General features: G+C 42.2%; 2 protein-coding genes across 2 annotated transcripts in view; one reads left to right on the top strand and one right to left on the bottom strand.

Annotated features, from left to right (window-relative positions):
• Positions 1-17,405, bottom strand: part of ogdhb (oxoglutarate dehydrogenase b) — a 47,358-nt gene extending 29,953 nt beyond the window's left edge. The window contains exons 1-4 of the mRNA XM_064943189.1: positions 17,243-17,405; positions 15,307-15,843; positions 601-789; positions 374-467 (exon numbers count right to left, since the gene is read on the bottom strand). Coding sequence (XP_064799261.1) covers positions 374-467; positions 601-789; positions 15,307-15,540 — 517 coding nt within the window. The 5' untranslated portion in view covers positions 15,541-15,843; positions 17,243-17,405. The remainder of the gene's footprint in view (positions 1-373; positions 468-600; positions 790-15,306; positions 15,844-17,242) is intronic.
• Positions 1-18,818, top strand: part of polm (polymerase (DNA directed), mu) — a 392,822-nt gene that overhangs the window by 231,613 nt on the left and 142,391 nt on the right. The window lies entirely within an intron of this gene.

Genomic DNA, 18,818 nt, shown 5'->3' with positions numbered 1-18,818 from the left:
CTGACCTACCAAACAGAGAATTTAAAGGATCTCTAAGGTCAGGATGTAACATCCAGCTGTGCCACGTGGTGACTCTTGAATCTCGAATCTACAGGGGGCAGGAGGGGCAGGTCCGAGAGAAGGGGGGAGCAACAAATTGAAAAAATAAAAAATAAATAAACAAACAAAACAGAGAAAGAGAGCAGAGGTGAGGGAGGAAACAGAGAGGCGAAAGACAAAATATATAAATAAAGTAGAAGCAAAAAATATGTAATTATTTTTTTAAAGAAAGGAAGGGAGAAGACAGGAAGAAGAAAGAAAGACAATCATTCAGAAAGATGAATCAGAGTTGGCGCCACACAGCAGCGAGATGAGGCAGGCGCACATTTCTCACCAACTTTCTTCAAGCCCAGCATTACTGGGGACTCATCAAAGTCTATCACACCGATGTCCAGAGGGTCCAGCTTGGCTATGTGGTGCCCCCGCACCTAGACACATACAGGGCAACCACACTTACTGTGTGTGTGTGTGTGTGTGTGTGTGTGTGTGTGTGTGTGTGTGTGTGTGTGTGTGTGTGTGTGTGTGTGTGTGTGTGTGTGTGTGTGTGTGTGTGTACAGTACCTGGTACGCTCGTACGAGTGACTGTACAGCCAGATGGTCCTCCACTAACTTCTCCATGTTAGGTTGAGCTCCAACCATCGCCTGGGTGTTGGCCAATCCCAGAGCAGCACCACCCAGAGGAGGAGGGCTCTGATAGGCTGCGCCTGGTGACACCCCAGCGTTGGCATTCCGGAAGAAAATATCCCACGACTACAGAGAGAGAACAAATAGAAGAGGGAGGGCAGAGAGGGGGTGGAAGAGAAGGAGGGAGAAACATACTTCAGCTTGGTTAGAAATCTATCAATCCAGGTATGCCAGGTATTCACCAAGATATGACATGGTTAAATGGTATTTACACAGTAATAACCTATGAATTACTGTTGTTCCTTTTGGAATTAATTTAAAAACAAAACACCACTACAAGACAACATTTAGTACCAGGTAGTTAGTTAACAATTGCATTGCCTAATAATATCTACTCAACTTAGGTCACCAAAGCTAAAGTCATTTAGCCCTGCCAGTCACAGTGAGTGCTACAGAGAAGGTTTTGCAACATGTGGAAGTGTTGCTCAACAGTAGTGTTGAGGGGTTGGTTCTTAGCTCAGTAATCTATGTTAAGTGTTGGTTGACCAGATCAGGCATTACTAAATAAAAGAGGGCCAGCCAGGAGCTAGATAGATTCTGGGTTGCAGTATCACACACCATATCACAACTAGGGTTCTTGTGTTATATAAGCTAGAAAAAACTGTTAGAAAAGCTGTGATATGCACAACCATGCACACACACACACACACACACACACACACACGCAGGCAAAAACCATGCATGCATGTGAGTGCACAACCACCGGCCTTCTTTGCTCACTTTGAGAACAATACAGTGCCACTGACACGACCCGCTACCAACACCTGCAGGCTTTCCTTCACTGCAGCCAACGTGAGTAAAACATTTAAACGTGTTAACCCTCGCAAGGCTGCAGGCCCAGATGGCATCCCCAGCCGCGTCCTCAGAGCATGCGCTGACCAGCTGGCCGGTGTGTTTACAGACATATTCAATCAATCCTTATCCTAGTCTGCTGTTCAAGAGGGCCACCATTGTTCTTGTTCCCAAGAAAGCAAAGGTTACTGAGCTAAATGACTACCGCCCCGTAGCACTCACTTCCATCATCATGAAGTGCTTTGAGAGACTAGTCAAGGACCATATCACCTCCACCCTACCTGACACCCTAGACCCACTCCAATTTGCTTACCGCCCCAATAGGTCCACAGACGACGCAATCGCAATCACACTGCACACTGCCCTAACCCATCTGGACAAGAGGAATACCTATGTAAGAATGCTGTTCATCGATTACAGCTCAGCATTTAACACCATAGTACCCTCCAAACTCGTCATTACCCTGGGTCTCGACCCCGCCCTGTGCAAATGGGTCCTGGACTTCCTGACGGGCTGCCCCCAGGTGGTGAGGGTAGGTAACAACATCTCCACCCCACTGATCCTCAACACTGGGGCCCCACAAGGGTGCATTCTCAGCCCTCTCCTGCACTCCCTGTTCACCCATGTCTGTGTGGCCATGTACGCCTCCAACTCAATCATCAAGTTTGCAGACGTCACTACAGTGGTTGGCTTGATTACCAATAACGACGAGACGGCAAAATTATTCAGCCCCCATAAGTTAATACTTTGTAGCGCCACCTTTTGCTGCGATTACAGCTGTAAGTCGCTTGGGGTATGTCTCTATCAGTTTTGCACATCGAGAGACTGAAATGTTTTCCCATTCCTCCTTGCAAAACAGCTCGAGATCAGTGAGGTTGGATGGAGAGCATTTGTGAACAGCAGTTTTCAGTTCTTTCCACAGATTCTCGATTGGATTCAGGTCTGGACTTTGACTTGGCCATTCTAACACCTGGATATGTTTATTTTTAAACCATTCCATTGTAGATTTTGCTTTATGTTTTGGATCATTGTCTTGTTGGAAGACAAATCTCCGTCCCAGTCTCAGGTCTTTTGCAGACTCCATCAGGTTTTCTTCCAGAATGGTCCTGTATTTGGCTCCATCCATCTTCCCATCAATTTTAACCATCTTCCCTGTCCATGCTCAAGAAAAGCAGGCCCAAACCATGATGCTGCCACCACCATGTTTGACAGTGGGTATGGTGTGTTCAGGGTGATGAGCTGTGTTGCTTTTACGCCACACACAACATTTTGCATTGTTGCCAAAAAGTTCAATTTTGGTTTCATCTGACCAGAGCACCTTCTTCCAAATGTTTGGTGTGTCTCCCAGGTGGCTTGTGGCAAACTTTAAACAACACTTTTTATGGATATCTTTAAGAAATGGCTTTCTTCTTGCCACTCTTCCATAAAGGCCAGATTTGTGCAATATACAACTGATTGTTGTCCTATGGACAGAGTCTCCCACCTCAGCTGTAGATCTCTGCAGTTCATCCAGAGTGATCATGGGCCTCTTGGCTGCATCTCTGATCAGTCTTCTCCTTGTATGAGCTGAAAGTTTAGAGGGACGGCCAGGTCTTGGTAGATTTGCAGTGGTCTGATACTCCTTCCATTTCAATATTATCGCTTGCACAGTGCTCCTTGGGATGTTTAAAGCTTGGGAAATCTTTTTGTATCCAAATCCGGCTTTAAACTTCTTCACAACAGTATCTCGGACCTGCCTGGTGTGTTCCTTGTTCTTCATTATGCTCTCTGCGCTTTTAACAGACCTCTGAGAATATCACCGTGCAGGTGCATTTATACAGAGACTTGATTACACACAGGTGGATTGTATTTATCATCATTAGTCATTTAGGTCAACATTGGATCATTCAGAGATCCTCACTGAACTTCTGGAGAGAGTTTGCTGCACTGAAAGTAAAAAAGTTTAAAATATCCAATAAATGTCGTTCCACTTCATGATTGTGTCCCACTTGTTGTTGATTCTTCACAAAAAAAAATTAGTTTTATATCTTTATGTTTGAAGCCTGAAATGTGGCAAAAGGTCGCAAAGTTCAAGGTGGCCGAATACTTTCGCAAGGCACTGTAGTAGTTGTGGAATTGTTAGGTTAGATTACTCGTTGGTTATTACTGCATTGTCTGAACTGGAAGCACAAGCATTTCTCTACACTCGCATTAACATCTGCTAACCATGTGTATGTGACAAATAAAATTTGGGTTAGGGTTAGGGTTAGGGTTAGGGGTAGGATTTGTTTTGTTGACGTTGAGTGTGACAGGCGGAAATTCAGGAAACTAGCCTTACTCGCAGAGAGGCTAACCTGTTACATCTATGGGGGCGCTATTTCATTATTGGATAAAAAACGTGCCCGTTTTAAGCGCAATATTTTGTCACAAAAAGATGCTCAACTATGCATATAATTGATACCTTTGGAAAGAGAACACTCTGACGTTTCCAAAACTGCAAAGATATTGTCTGTGAGTGCCCCAGAACTGATGCTACAAGCGAAACCAAGATGAAACTTCAAACAGGAAATGAGCAGGATTTTTGAGGCTCTGTTTTTCATTGTCTCCTTATATGGCTGTGAATGCGCAAGGAATGAGCCTGCCCGATCTATCGTTTCCCCAAGGTGTCTGCAGCATTGTGACGTATTTGTAGGCATTTCATTGCAAGATTGACCATAAGAGACAACATTTGCCAGGTCCACACCGGTGTCCTCCGTCGAAATTGGTGCGTCATCTTCAACTGCACTTCTTTTTCCAAGTGATTCACAGGAGAAAGTAGACATTCACGAACAATATATCAATGAAGAGATATGTGAAAAACACCTTGAGGATTGATTCTAAACAGCGTTTGCCGTGTTTCAGTCGATATTATGGAGTTAATTTGGAAAACAGTTCGCCGTTTTGATGACTGAATTCACGTTTTTTTTTGGTACCCAAACGTGATGTACAAAACGGAGCGATTTCTCCTACACAAAGAATCTTTCAGGAAAAACTGAACAGTTGCTATGTAACTGAGAGTCTCCTCATTGAAAACATCCGAAGTTCTTCAAAGGTAAATGATTTTATTTGAATCCTTTTCTGGTTTTTGTGCAAATGTTGCCCGCTAAATGCTACGCTAAATGCTATGCTAGCTATCAATACTCTTACACAAATGCTTGTTTTGCTATGGTTCAAAAGCATATTTTTAAAATCTGAGATGACAGTGTTGTTAAGAAAAGGCTAAGCTTGAGAGTTAGCACATTCATTTCATTTCATTTGCAATTTTCATAAATAGTTAACGTTACGTTATGCTAATGAGGTTGAGGCTATAACTGGATACAGGTTTTTTTCATAGCCAAACGTGAACAAAACGGAGCGATTTGTCCTACACAAATAATATTTTTTGAAAAACTGAACATTTGCTATCTAACTGAGAGTCTCCTCATTGAAAACATCTGAAGTTCTTCAAAGGTAAATGATTTTATTTGAATGATATTCTTGTTTTTGTGAAAATGTTGCTGGCTGAATTCTAGGCTTATAGCTATGCTAGCTATCAATACTCTTACACAAATGCTTGTTTAGCTATGGTTGAAAAGCATATTTTGAAAATCTGAGATGACAGTGTTGTTAACAAAAGTCTAAGCTTGAGAGCAAATATATTATGCTAATGCTAATTATAGTTACGCTAATGAGCTTGAGGCTATAAATAGGATCCCGGATCCGGGATTGCTCGACGCAAAAGTTAATAGCTTCTACTCCCAGGCAATAAGACTGCTGAACACTTAATAAAATGGCTACCCGGCCTACTTGCATTGATCCCCGTGTTTTTACACTGCTGCTTCTCGCTGTTTATTATCTTGCATTAGTCACTTTACCCCTACCTACATGTGCATATTACCTCAATTACCTCAACTAACCTGTACTCCCGCATATTGACTTGGTACTGGTATCCCCTGTTTATAGCCTCGTTATTGTTATTTTATTGTCTTGTTCTTTTTACTTTATTTTATTTAGTAAATATTTTCTTAACCCTTGTGTAGTCTTAACATTCTGTATACTCCCCTTGTCCTAAGGGTAAAAAATGACCCGCCTTCACTAAACCCCTCAAATAAAGCAGCTTAATTGAATTTCAAACCCAAAATCTATTTTGCATGAAGAAACAGCCTGTCATTCATCACAAACTTTGTGAATATCTGGGTTTTCCCTCTTCACAATGCAGAAAGACTGCATTTAATCAGTGGAAACCACTCATTTTTATTACGACACACCTGTCATAATTATTTTCTTTTACTAAAGTAGAGGTTTATTATTATTATTATTGCTAAAGGTACTGCATAGGTGTAAAAATATTTTTTAGCAAGAGATTACTTGTATAGACTAAGAAAGTGGCAGAAATGTGCAGAAAGTAGTTTTGAATGCATTTTATTGAAGGAAACAATAACAGTCTTGGACTTTTTTGGCAACATAGTCATATATTCTTATGTACTGTACAACGAGGAATTCTACTACAAAATACTAGCCCTCCCATTTTTTTTGCCATTGTCTCCACCCACAAGGTGTATAAACAACAACAATACATAAGCATAAAATAAGATAATTGTCACGAATAGTACCGATGTTGACTCCCCTTCTGGTTCTGGTGGCGGTCGTCTTCGCCGGTCTACTAGCTGCCACCGATCCTTTGTTCTGTGTTCGTTTATTTTTGTCTAATTGGTTTCACCTGTTCCTTGTTTGGTTGTTAGGGTGGGGTTATTTAAGTTGGTTTAGCCCGCTTCTGTTTGTTGCGGGCTTGTTCTACTGTATTGTGAGAGGTGTTAGTATTTTGTGTTGGGGTTTTCCGCTGTCCTAGTATTTTACCATCAGGGTCCTATTTGTTTATAGTTTCGCCTGTGTTTGGTAAATACGTTTAGATCTTTTGATTAAGGACATTAAAGCGTGGTTTTTCCCGCATCTTTTGCTCTCTGCGCCTGACTCCACACACACTCACTCATTGAGCGTTACAATAATAGATACAAAACAAAAATGTGAAGAACATAAATCAATCAACTCTAATTAGCACATGTAGAACAGTATGCAAGTGTGTGTGCATGGACTTTGCAGATGGATTTCTCACATGTGCAGCACATAGTATTGGTTTTACAGTCCTTCTTTGGGGGGCATAATTGGCATGTCCTCTTCTTGCCTGCCCCAGCTACAGCCTCAGGTGGATCAGGACAAGATTCAGCCCCCTGAACAGCTTTCACAAGCGCTGCAGAGGCTGCTTTGCGGTGGAGGCGCTCCCTTCTTTGAAAGTGCCTTTCCCAGCTGCTTCAGGAACACCCTCCTATTGTTCCTCTTATCAGGCATCCAGATAGAGTTGATATTCTTCCATATCACAAAGGCATTGTATGAGGACACATCAATGATGTTATGGAAGATAACCAGGGACCAGCGGGCAGTCATCCAGCAAGTTCCAATCACCTTGTCCAGATTGTCCATGCCTCCTTTGTCGTGGTTGTAGTCCAGGATGATGGCTGGCTTCCTGTCCTCACGATCACTAATCTCAGCCATTTTGTGCAGTGTGCTCAGGCGGACCACGTTCTTGTTCCTCTTTGGGAGGTAAGAAACTAGAATAGTGTTAGGGGTGAAGGCAAACTTTGATGAGAAGGCCTCTCTCCCCCTTGTTGCGAGGAGTGCAGGGGGAGCTCAAGCTTGTTCTTTCTCTGCCAACCATAGTGATCCTCCTCTTCAGGAACTGCTGGCTAAGTTCATAAGAGGTGAAGAAATTGTCACATGTGACATTGTGCCCCCTCAGTCCATCTGTCACATCAAGCACAACCCGCGTCCCCTGTTTCTTCTCCAGGCCTCCACTGGTCGGCTTCCCTGTGTAGACTTGCATCTTCCAAGCGTAGCTGTCTCACAGGCAACCCGTATCCTGATGCCATACTTTGTTGGGTTGCAGGGCATATACTGCCGGAAAGGACAGCGATCTTTTGACAAAAGAGATTACTATCAGTAATTAGTACCAGTGTCACAGAAAACAATCACATAAATCAATGATATTACAGCCATACATAATAAAATGAACAGTGAAAATCACTTACATTACAGATATGAAAATAAAAATGTACCTCTGAATGGAACCAGTTGCTCCTCCACTGTTACTTCAGGCCCAGGGTTGTAGAGGTATGGCAGACGCTCCACCCACTTCTCCCAGACCTCTCTTATGGCTCCACCCACTTCTCCCAGACCTCTCTTATGGCCGCCAGTTTGTCTCTCAAACGTCTTGCAGGTCTTGACTCATGGTTATCAAACCGTAGCATTCTTGAGAAAGTGGAAAATACTTTTCAGTGGCATTGTGGCATGGAAAATCACCCTTTCACTCTCTGCATCCCACAGACTACATGTAGCCTCGCCTCGGGACCTATACACACCCGCTAAGATTAGCAGCCCTATATTGGCATGCAGGTCAATCTCATCCATCCTTTTACAGTTGTCTCCATATTTACAGAAACCCTCCAAATTTGTCATCTCCAGGATGATTTTTTTCGATGGCTGGTGTGATGAACATGTAGAATGTTATGTGATGTCCTGGGCATGGGTAACTGCATGTCTTGTGGGCCCTGGGGTCATCCTTATGACATGTTGTGCTGCCATCCTGCCCTGGTTGTCATATGGTGACAAGGACCATGTTATTTTGCTGTTCTTTGACAAAAATGTCTCTCAGTTTGGGGGATTTCTTCTTCATCTGAAGATGATACATCTTGCTCTGGGTTGTATTCTTCCCCATCTTCTTCTTCAGATACATCCTCCTCTTCTAAATCATTGTTCTCTTGTTCCTCCTGGACATCTGAAAAAGTCAGATCTATGACCTGTTGGGCACTGAAACGTGCACTCATGGCTTTAGCAAAGAGAGAACTGGGGGGACTGTCATCTGCAGCACCTTTATAACCTCTGACTGCATTCTTCATTAGTAAACCATGCTTTCAATAAATGTTTATTTTGTCTGAAATGTTGTTTATTATGTCTTTGAACTTGAGTCATGTGCGGGGGTCGTGGAGGGGAGATGCTGCACATGCACAATAACGTTTTTTAGTTCAATCAGTAGCACACATAATCTCAATTTCTCAGTGTGTGTGTGTGTGTGTGTGTGTGTGTGTGTGTGTGTGTGTGTGTGTGTGTGTGTGTGTGTGTGTGTGTGTGTGTGTGTGTGTGTGTGTGTGTGTGTGTGTGTGTGTACCCTGGTGGTGTACAGCTTTCATGGAAATATGAACAAAGGCGTTGTTTCACTTTTTCTAATGTTGGGGTCACTCTATGAAAAGTAATCCAATTTTAAGTTGAAAAAATATAATTTAGGGGCTTTTCTCTGTTAAACATAGTGATGGGTCATTTTTTACCCTTAAGACAATACAAGGGTTAACTCTTGAATCTGTAATGTTGGTTATGGGCTTGCAAGTAAGCATTTCACAGTAAGGTCTACTACACCTTTTTCAGCATGTGACAAATGCAATTTAATTAGATTTTAGACACCACAATGACTCCAATACTGTACCTCACTTTCAATATCTATATGTGTGTGTGTGTGTGTGTGTGTGTGTGTGTGTGTGTGTGTGTGTGTGTGTGTGTGTGTGTGTGTGTGTGTGTGTGTGTGTGTGTGTGTGTGTGTGTGTGAACCAATATTGCAACTCTCAACACACACTCACTATCTCTCTCTTACACACACATACACACACAAACACACACACCAACAACAATGCCCTTTAACCAACAGACAATGGCTAGAGGGGAGGACTGGACATTCCAGATGAACGAGAGAGTGAGAGAAAGAATGAGGGAGAGAATGAGAGAGAAAATTAGAGTAAGCGTGATGAGAGAGACAGAGTAATGTGCTCAGAGGCAATGTTCCCTCTAAACTGCATGCGTGCGGGACTTCCACACAGAAGAAATAACAGCCCACAGAGAGAAGCGCGTTGATTGAACTTCACTCAACTTTCTAGAGCAGTGGTCACCAACCGGTTGATCGCAATGTACTGGTCGATCACCAAGGCAGTCTAGTCAATTGCCAAACATTTCTGTAAAAACCCCACCTATAAAGCCTTTTTATTTGTCTCGGGCTGTTGGTGTTAAGTGTACCCAATTCAACTGCCCTGCGCATGTGTTTGAAGGTACAAACTCTGCTTTCCCTGCGGGCCCTGAGAGCAAATCAAGTGCACTATAAGTTTACCGCAGGCCAATCGTATGGCTCATATTTCAGTGTCTGCAGTAACATTAGCAAGTATAAAAGAAAGCTAAGGCAAAGTTGATATTGTGAGATTTCAAAACATTTAAAACAATGACTAGAGAGAGACTGTCAACGCATCCACCAAAGATCTGATGTTTTTATGAGTGAGTTCATGTTTAAGTTCTTACTCAGCACTATCAACACTTTATATTCAACACTTTTATAAGCCATAAAATGCACGTTCTTCCTATTTCCACTCGGCACTTCAACAAGCAGTGCAGCAGTAATGAATGAGTAGGAAAGTGTATCTATAGGCTTGTGTTGTTGTTATTATTGGTCGCTTGGAAATTGCACAGAATTTTTGAGCCCCAGCTGTTAATCAAAAAATACTTTGACTGGTACTGTATATACAGTGCCTTGCGAAAGTATTCGGCCCCCTTGAACTTTGCGACCTTTTGCCACATTTCAGGCTTCAAACATAAAGATATAAAACTGTATTTTTTGGTGAAGAATCAACAACAAGTGGGACACAATCATGAAGTGGAACGACATTTATTGGATATTTTAAACTTTTTTAACAAATCAAAAACTGAAAAATTGGGCGTGCTTTCCTCAGGCGTTATTGTTATTGTGTCTGTTTATCTGTCTCATGTCTGTGCGCTACTCGTGATTCTTGTTTTGTTCCATGTTCATTTATTTATTAATCCCCCCCCCTGCAGTTGCTCCCGACTCCTACCGTACAAATGACAAAATAACAATGTCACCTAGGGATACAAAGGATTCAAAAATATATATTTTACTGGTGAGGTTGGGTACATGGGCTGCTGCCGAAGCAAAAGGGGATGCCTTAGCTGGCTTGTCAGGCTTCCATGCCTTCAGCCTGCTTGATAGATTCACAAGCCTCGGTTGGCTCGTCAGGCTTCCATTGCCGAAGCTACCGGGGATGCCTTAGCCAGCTCGCCAGGCTTCCAAGCCTCAGTTGGCTCGTCAGGTTCTCAAGCCTCGGTTGGCTCGTCAGGCTTCCATTGCTGAAGCTAACGGGGATGCCTCAGATAGCTCGTCAGGCTTCCATGCCACAGCTGGCCCGACAGGTTCTCAAGCCTTGGTTGGCTCGTCAGGCTTCCATGCCTTGGCTGGAACCGCACGTCAGGAAGGGCTACTGTCACGTCTACTCCAGCTCCCCCTCTCTGGTGCTCGTTGTCACTTGTTTTCGCCAGTTCTCATTATTACGCACACCTGTCACCTGCACCTCATGAGACTCACCTGGATTCCATCACCTTCCTGATTACCCCCCCTATACATGTCACTCCCTTTGGTTCTTTCCTTAGGAGTTATTGTTTCTGTTTATATGTTTCATGTCTGTACGCTACTCGTGTTTCTTGTTTTGTTCCATGTTTGTTTTTTTATTAAATTCACTCCCTGTACTTGTTTCCCATTTATTAGCGTACACGTTAGCGGATATACCTCACCAAGGGGAAGCAACAGGAATTTAAAAAATATTTTTTAAACTGGTGATGTCGGGTCCAAGTGCTGCTGCCGAAGCAACCGGGGATGCCTCAGCTGACTTGTCAGGCTTCCATGCCTCAGTTGGCTCAGCATGCTCCCCATGCACCGCCCGGCTCGTCAGGCTCCCGCGCCTCAGCCGGCCTATCAGGCTCCCACGCCTCAGCTGGCCCGTCAAGCTCCCGCGCCTCAGCCGGCTCTACAGCTTCCCACGCCTCAGCAGAAGCGACCGGCCAGCTCCTGGTCCTCGGGACCGTCCCTCTGGTCGGCATCATCCGGCGGCTGGAGCCGCGTGGCAGGGAGGGGGTACTGTCACGTTTACTCCCGCTCCCCCTCTCCGGTGCTTGACGTCGCCAGTTGTCTTATTTTTTCGCACACCCGCCACCATCGTTACGCGCACCTGCGCCCCATGACACTCACCTGGACTCCATCACCTTCCTGATTACCTCCCCTATATCTGGTTCATTCCTGAGGCGTTATTGACTCTGTTTCATGTCTGTACGCTTTTCGTGTTTCTTGTTTTGTACTATGTTTGTTATTTATTAAATTTGCACTCCCTGTACTAGCTTCCCGACTCCCAGCATAAACATCACAGTTCTGGTCTGATAAGTTCATTTTCTTCACCTCGTGTTGAGAGTTTCAGAGTTTCTAACCATTTCAACGTATAGACCACGGTCTCATGTCTTTCTGGTCTGGTATGTTAATTCTCAACTCATCCTTTATACACTCTGGTAAAAAGGGGGCATTTCCATCATGCTGACATGCTCTCTGAGCTCCCTCGGGGCGTGGCTACTTACTGTGCAAGGTATTCTCAAAAACAATGATCTTATTAGAAAACTAAAATCACATTAATATCTTATCAAAAAAACTGTACTTGTTTTTGATATTGTCTACACCACGTATTGGATGGAGACTTATTACCTGTAGTGCAAATACTTTAAGTTACAGTATTTCGTTTATAACTTTACTAATAAAATCACAAAATGAAAAACAATATGACATGATTATTCTTTAGGTCCCCACTGACCATTTCCCACATTCTTTATGATAGAATTATTGTTCCATTATCCACTTTTTGGATGTTAGAGTTTTTGGCTGGCAAAAGTATGTGAACAAAGACATTCCTTTGGTTCATACTAAAGAGCCAGAGGGTCCTCTTGCTGCATAAAATTTACGACTGGGTGTGAGGTGTCAAAAAGCGTCCCAGCTGCTTTTTTATGCACATTTCTCTCTATGCGTATTCTGACCTGGAATTTAAGCATGAGAATAGCATGCTTTTCACCTACTATTTTTGGGGGTGGAGATTAAATAAATGAAGGTGTAGTGGAGGTGTGTCTACAGATACACCATATTCTGACCTTCATTTAATTCCCTAATAATTCCACCACTTTTATGCGCGATGAAACTATGAATAAGGTCGAGCAATCTGTCAGTTCCAAGTGGAACAACATCTAATACATTTTTTCTGATAGAAATAACACCATTACAAAAAGAGCTAGGTAAATGAATCAACTGTTTGGATAAGGGGATTGTAAATATAAATTATCATTTTTTTAGATCTATTTTACCTTATTATCACTGGAGAGAAATGTGAAGCCAGTCATGTGGCAGCAAACTGAAGCATATCAACATTTCACCTTTTCCACAATGAAGTTGATGAAATGTTGGTCTTATAACTTTCAGTGATGAAATTTTGAGACCCAAGCTATAGGCTTATGTTGCCATGTGCATATGACAGTATAGTGCCAAACCTACCGAGTTGATTTATGATTCCTAAAATGTTTTAATTATATGCCCAGACTTTTCACTGTATTGTGTACAATTTGTATGGTGTTTAATATTAGCCACTATTGGTAGCCTCCGTCAGTTATACCACATGCATTTCTAACTCCCTTTAGTGTTAGTTTCCATTTCGTATCATTCCATTACATCATTAGTTTACCTTTCTTTCACCTGTCACGTTGGTGTGGTTGTTCCTGAGGACCTAGCAATAGTGGATCATATTAGGCTAACATATTACAAGTTGTGCAATAATTTGGGACATGTAGCCTATTGGAATCATTATGGAACGCAGACCATGCGTAGCAGTTTAAACCTGGAGGCTGGTGCACGGTTCACGAAAACAGGACCGTTCCATGATTAATGAGGATTATCAGGGTTGATTTATACGATTACTGTTCAATTCCTATTGAACAATTTTCTCACTTTCCAATATTTCATGGATTGAACACAATTGTTCAAGCCATGAAATATTGGAAAGTGAGAAAAGTGTACAAATATGACAACTTTCAGGATGAATCAAACCACTATGGTTTTGATTCGCCAATATATTTAGTGCAGAAATACTTTCCTAACCCTAAATAATATACAGAGTATTTTTAAACCCTACCAATTGGTCCTATGTGCATTTAAGTATGCTCTCGCTCTCAGAGGATCTGAGCCCTAGGACCATGCCTCAGGACTACCTGGCCTGATGACTCCTTGCTGTCCCCAGTCCACCTGGTCGTACTGATGCTCCAGTTTCAACTGTTTTGACTGCGGCTGTGGAAGCCTGACCTGTTCACCGGACGTGCTACCTTGTCCCAGACCTGCTGTTTTCAACTCTCTAGAGACAGCAGGAGCAGTAGAGATACTCTGAATGATCGGCTATGAAAAGCCAACTAACATGTACTCCTGAGGTGCTGACCTGTTGCACCCTCTACAACCACTGTGAATATTGTTATTTGACCCTGCTGGTCATCTATGAACATTTGAACATCTTGGCCATGTTCTGTTATAATCTCCACCCGGCACAGCCAGAAGAGGACTGGCCTGGTTCCTCTCTAGGTTGGGTTTCTGTACAGCACTTTGTGACATCAGCTGATGTAAGAAGGGCTTTATAAATACATTTGATTGATTGGTTGATTGATTGATTGGTGGAGCAGCCAGCGGAAAATATGGAGCGTAGATGTTGGTAATGTTCTCAAGTTGCAACGTGATTGGCTCAGTGTTCTGTCACTCATGGGGATACTACGTCCTCACAAAATCTATGGGGAGAACTTGAAAATTCAAGCCCCTTGGGTGCTGCCATAGAGTTACATTAGAAGTGCCCATCCAAAAAGGCTCAAGGTCATTGGCCACAGATAAAATTACATCAAGTCATGTTATATCTACAGTAGCATTGATTGGACTTGGAATTTTAGCTAAGAAGCTAGCAGTCATCGTCATGAATCAAGTCGACAATCTACTGGCAAATACTTTTCAATCCTTGTCACATGAAGAGAAATTACGAAGAGAAATTATAGATAAAACATATAGGTGCTCATTGGCCATTGGACATAAACATTACTACACAACAAGTTGGAAATCACAACTTGTTGTGGTTTGGAAGGAATCCGTGGCTAACTGCAAGCATTGCAAAGCAATCACTAGCCTGCTATTCAGTGGAGTGCCTACTGTTCTGACTTTGTGATGCACATATAGCCTATAGCCTGTTTTAGAGAAATGTCATCATCGAATATTGTAAGAGCATTCATTGTCTGCTTATATGCCCCCTTTATTTATCCTATGGTTCTGACTTGGTGTACAAGGAGAATACTGTAAGAACGGCCCATGTTCTGAATTCTGTCGTTGTACATTTGAAAAGTGCTGAGTAAATACTGTAATTAAATTGAGTACGTCCAAGCTCGCTCATTAATGTCTTAATCAAATTTACGGATTGCTTCTCATCCACTTGTCGTCTACTTATGCAAAAGTTTGTACATCTCAATTGTCAGTAGAAACCACACACAACCTTTCACATGACCTTGGTAGCATCTCTAGCTTCCTGTATTACACAGGAATCTGATGGGAGAGGGGGAGCGGTATGTATGTATGTATGTGTGATGTGTGTGTGATGAGTGTGTGTGTGTGTGTGTGTATGTGTGATGTGTGTGTGATGAGTGTGTGTGTGATGAGTGTGTGTGTGTGTGTGTGTGTACACGCTCACATTTTTGCCCTGACCAGAGGTCGTGCAGGTGTATGCGTAACTCTTGTCCCACTGCGTTTTGAACATAAACAGGCCATAGTCCTGGGAAGCAGCTCACCTGCCTGCCCCACACTCTCTCTCCTACCTTGTGTACACTCCTAGGGTTCTCCAGCCATGCATAGTACATCTCTTCTACATAATTACAACTGGTCCCATTCAGAAAAGGCTCGGCCGACACCGACGTAGTGTAACTCCTCATTGGTTCAAATGTCCTCAAAGCCCCTCCCACTGCCATCGGCCCGGCCTGTGATTGGCTCTTGACTGTCTGGGTGGCCGTAATAGGCCTTAGCCTAGCAACTGTAGTCCTTAAGCGCTGCATGGTAGCCTATTAGCTGTGGCTTCTACCCCTCTCGCTAAACGAGGAAGGAGATCAATAACAATTCCCGTCGCCAGGAAACACCAGGATTAGGAGAAAGTTATCCTCTAGATGCTGATCTTATGTCAGTTGTGTGTTTCCCTCCTAATGTTTCAGGTAAGGATTGGTTTAGGAACAGTTGATCCTGTTTTTTTGGTCTACATGCAACTTCTTCCAGGAGCATGGGACATGCAGAGCTTCTTCTTCCTCTCGTTTACTCTCGCTCGTTGTATCAGGTCTCATCCTGTAAATCGTTGTTTTCTCAGGCTGTGTAGAGAGAGATTACATCATTAACCAGAGGGTCAAGTCATACTTCCCAGTTCCCACTGACCCCGCCTGTGCTGTGTGAACATATAACATATTTATGATATGGGCTGGATCATATATCATTATTTATGCATTTAGACCTGGCTGCCTACAATAAATGGCAAATAAGAGAAGTCTTCTAAAAATATATTTTAGTCACACTCACAGACACACACTCCTACACATGTACATACAAACACACACACACACACACACACACACACACACACACACACACACACACACACACACACACACAGACTCACTGCAGCGACTTGAAACAAGTTATGTCAGTCAACTATTCACACAGAGAATAAATTATATAAATACCCCACATACAGTACTTGTTGTATTCAGGCCAGGGGTGGAAAAAATACCCAATTGTCATACTTGAGTAAAAGTAAAGATACATTTAAAGAAAATGACTCAATTAAAAGTGAAAGTCACCCAGTAAAATACTACTTGAGTAAAAGTCTAAAAGTATTTGTTTTTAAATATACTTAAGTATCAAAATTAATAAATTAATAATAATAATAAATATTTTCAAAGTCCTTATATTAAGCAACCCAGACTGCACAATGTTCTTGTTTTTTTATACATACAGATAGCCAGGGGCGCACTTCAACAGTCAGACATAATTTACAAACGATGTATTTGTGTTTAGTGAGTCTGTCAGATCAGAGGCAGTAAATATGACCAGGGATGTTCTCTTGATAAGTGCGTGAATTAGACAATTTTCCTGTCCTGCTAAGCATTCAAAATGTAAGAGTACTTTTGGGTGTCAGGGAAAATTTGAGGAGTAAAATGTACATTATTTTCTTCAGGAATGTAGTCGAGTAAAAGTAAAAGTTGTCAAAAATATAAATAGTAAAGTAAACACACCCCCAAAAAACTACTTAATTAAGTAGTACTTTAAAGTATTTTTATTTTGGTATTTTACACCACTGATTCAGCCCCGTACAATACTGTATTCCTCTGTAACTATCAATGAAGTAAGCATTAATGAGCCGCGTATTGCAACTCATAACCTAGACTAAGCCCATATATTATGTGCTAAACTGTGTAGAGCCAGCTGGTAGCTATATCTACTGTCCAAACGCATTGCGCTCCTTGCGTTATCTGTGCGTGTCAGGTAATGATAGCATTTGGTTGGACAAATATAACTAATGCTTTAAGATTTGTATAAAACAAAAAAGTACCCGATATATTCATATATTTATAACTAAGAAAACGGCAATACCTAATAGTTCGACAACATATAGTTATGGACTTAACGCTCTATCTTATGGCTGGCGCGTTTTATGCAAATAATGCAACAATCATATTTTGGTAGCTATTAAAAATAGGCGTCTGTACTTACTTTCCGCGACTTTGAACACTTCGGGACTTTTAGTAGTAACTTCTCTTGCTTGCTCGTGGCTTCCCGAGACTGTACTCTCGGTATGTCTCCTCTTTAAACTGGCAGGCAGGTTTTCTGATTGCACTGTCTGATGTGCTGATATGCGTCACGCTACGGTTACGTCAGCCTGAGGAGAGGAGCGCTGTGCACACATGTTCTGCTTTCTGTGTACCAGATAAACGGTGTGCTCTATTCTACCCCACTAAGCAAAATAGCAGTAACTGCTCATAGGGTGAAACAGAAAAATTCCTTCAACGTTTAATTGTCAAACGAAATTAATTGTAGGCAGATCACTGGAGATGTGGTTGTCTTGCTATTAGGTCATTTTTATTCATGTTGACCCTAGACATCATTTACTGGCTTCTTGCTTGGTACACACACTGAAAAGCTTTCATAATGATTCATTGTTTTACACAATCTTGATTTGTATGTGTCATACAGTTGATAATTGTATCAGCAAAGAACAATCAATCATACCAAGGTAAACCGTAGTAACCAAAGTCCAAAGAGCGGTGAAGCCCACATAAAAAACACTAACTGATTTGAGGGATTGCAGTTACTGCTTTTTTCCTTAATTTCACTAACTTTTTCCACTTACTGCAAATATGACCCACCATTTTCTCCAAAACAACATAGTGGAGGCATGATATTTGTCCACATGATAAAGCATAAAAAAATGCAAAAATACATTATAATGAATAATCAAATCAAATCAAAATGTATTTGTCACATACACATGGTTAGCAGATGTTATTGCTTGTGCTTCTAGTTCCGACAATGCAGTAATAACCAACAAGTAATCCAACTAACAATTCCAAAAATACTGTCTTATACACACAAGTGTAAGGGGATAAAGAATATGTACATAAAGATATATGAATGAGTGATGGTACAGAGCAGCATAGGCAAGATACAGTAGATGGTATCGTGTACAGTATATACATATGAGATGAGTATGTAAACAAAGTGGCATAGTTAAAGTGGCTAGTGATACATGTATTACATAAAGATGCAGTCGATGATATAGAGGACACTATATACGTATACATATGAGATTAATAATGTAGGGTATGTAAACATTATATTAGGTAGCATTGTTTAAAGTGGCTAGTGATATATTTTTACATAATTTCACATCAATTCCCATTATTAAAGTGGCTGGAGTTGAGTCAGTGTGTTGGCAGCAGCCACTCAATGTTAGTGGTGGCTGTTTAACAGTCTGATGGCCTTGAGATAGAAGCTGTTTTTCAGTCTCTCGGTCCCAGCTTTGATGCACCTGCACTGACCTCGCCTTCTGGATGATAGCGGGGTGAATAGGCAGTGGCTCGGGTGGTTGTTGTCCTTGATGATCTTTATGGCCTTCCTGTAACATCGGGTGGTGTAGGTGTCCTGGAGGGCAGGTAGATTGCCCCCGGTGATGCGTTGTGCAGACCTCACTACCCTCTGGAGAGCCTTACGGTTGTGGGCGGAGCAGTTGCCGTACCAGGCGGTGATACAGCCCGCCAGGATGCTCTCGATTGTGCATCTGTAGAAGATT

This window comes from Oncorhynchus masou, chromosome 28 (genome assembly GCF_036934945.1).
Source record: "Oncorhynchus masou masou isolate Uvic2021 chromosome 28, UVic_Omas_1.1, whole genome shotgun sequence".
NCBI lineage: Eukaryota > Metazoa > Chordata > Actinopteri > Salmoniformes > Salmonidae > Oncorhynchus > Oncorhynchus masou.
Note: the sequence above shows the minus strand (reverse complement) of the source record. Positions and strands in the feature narration are given on the sequence as shown.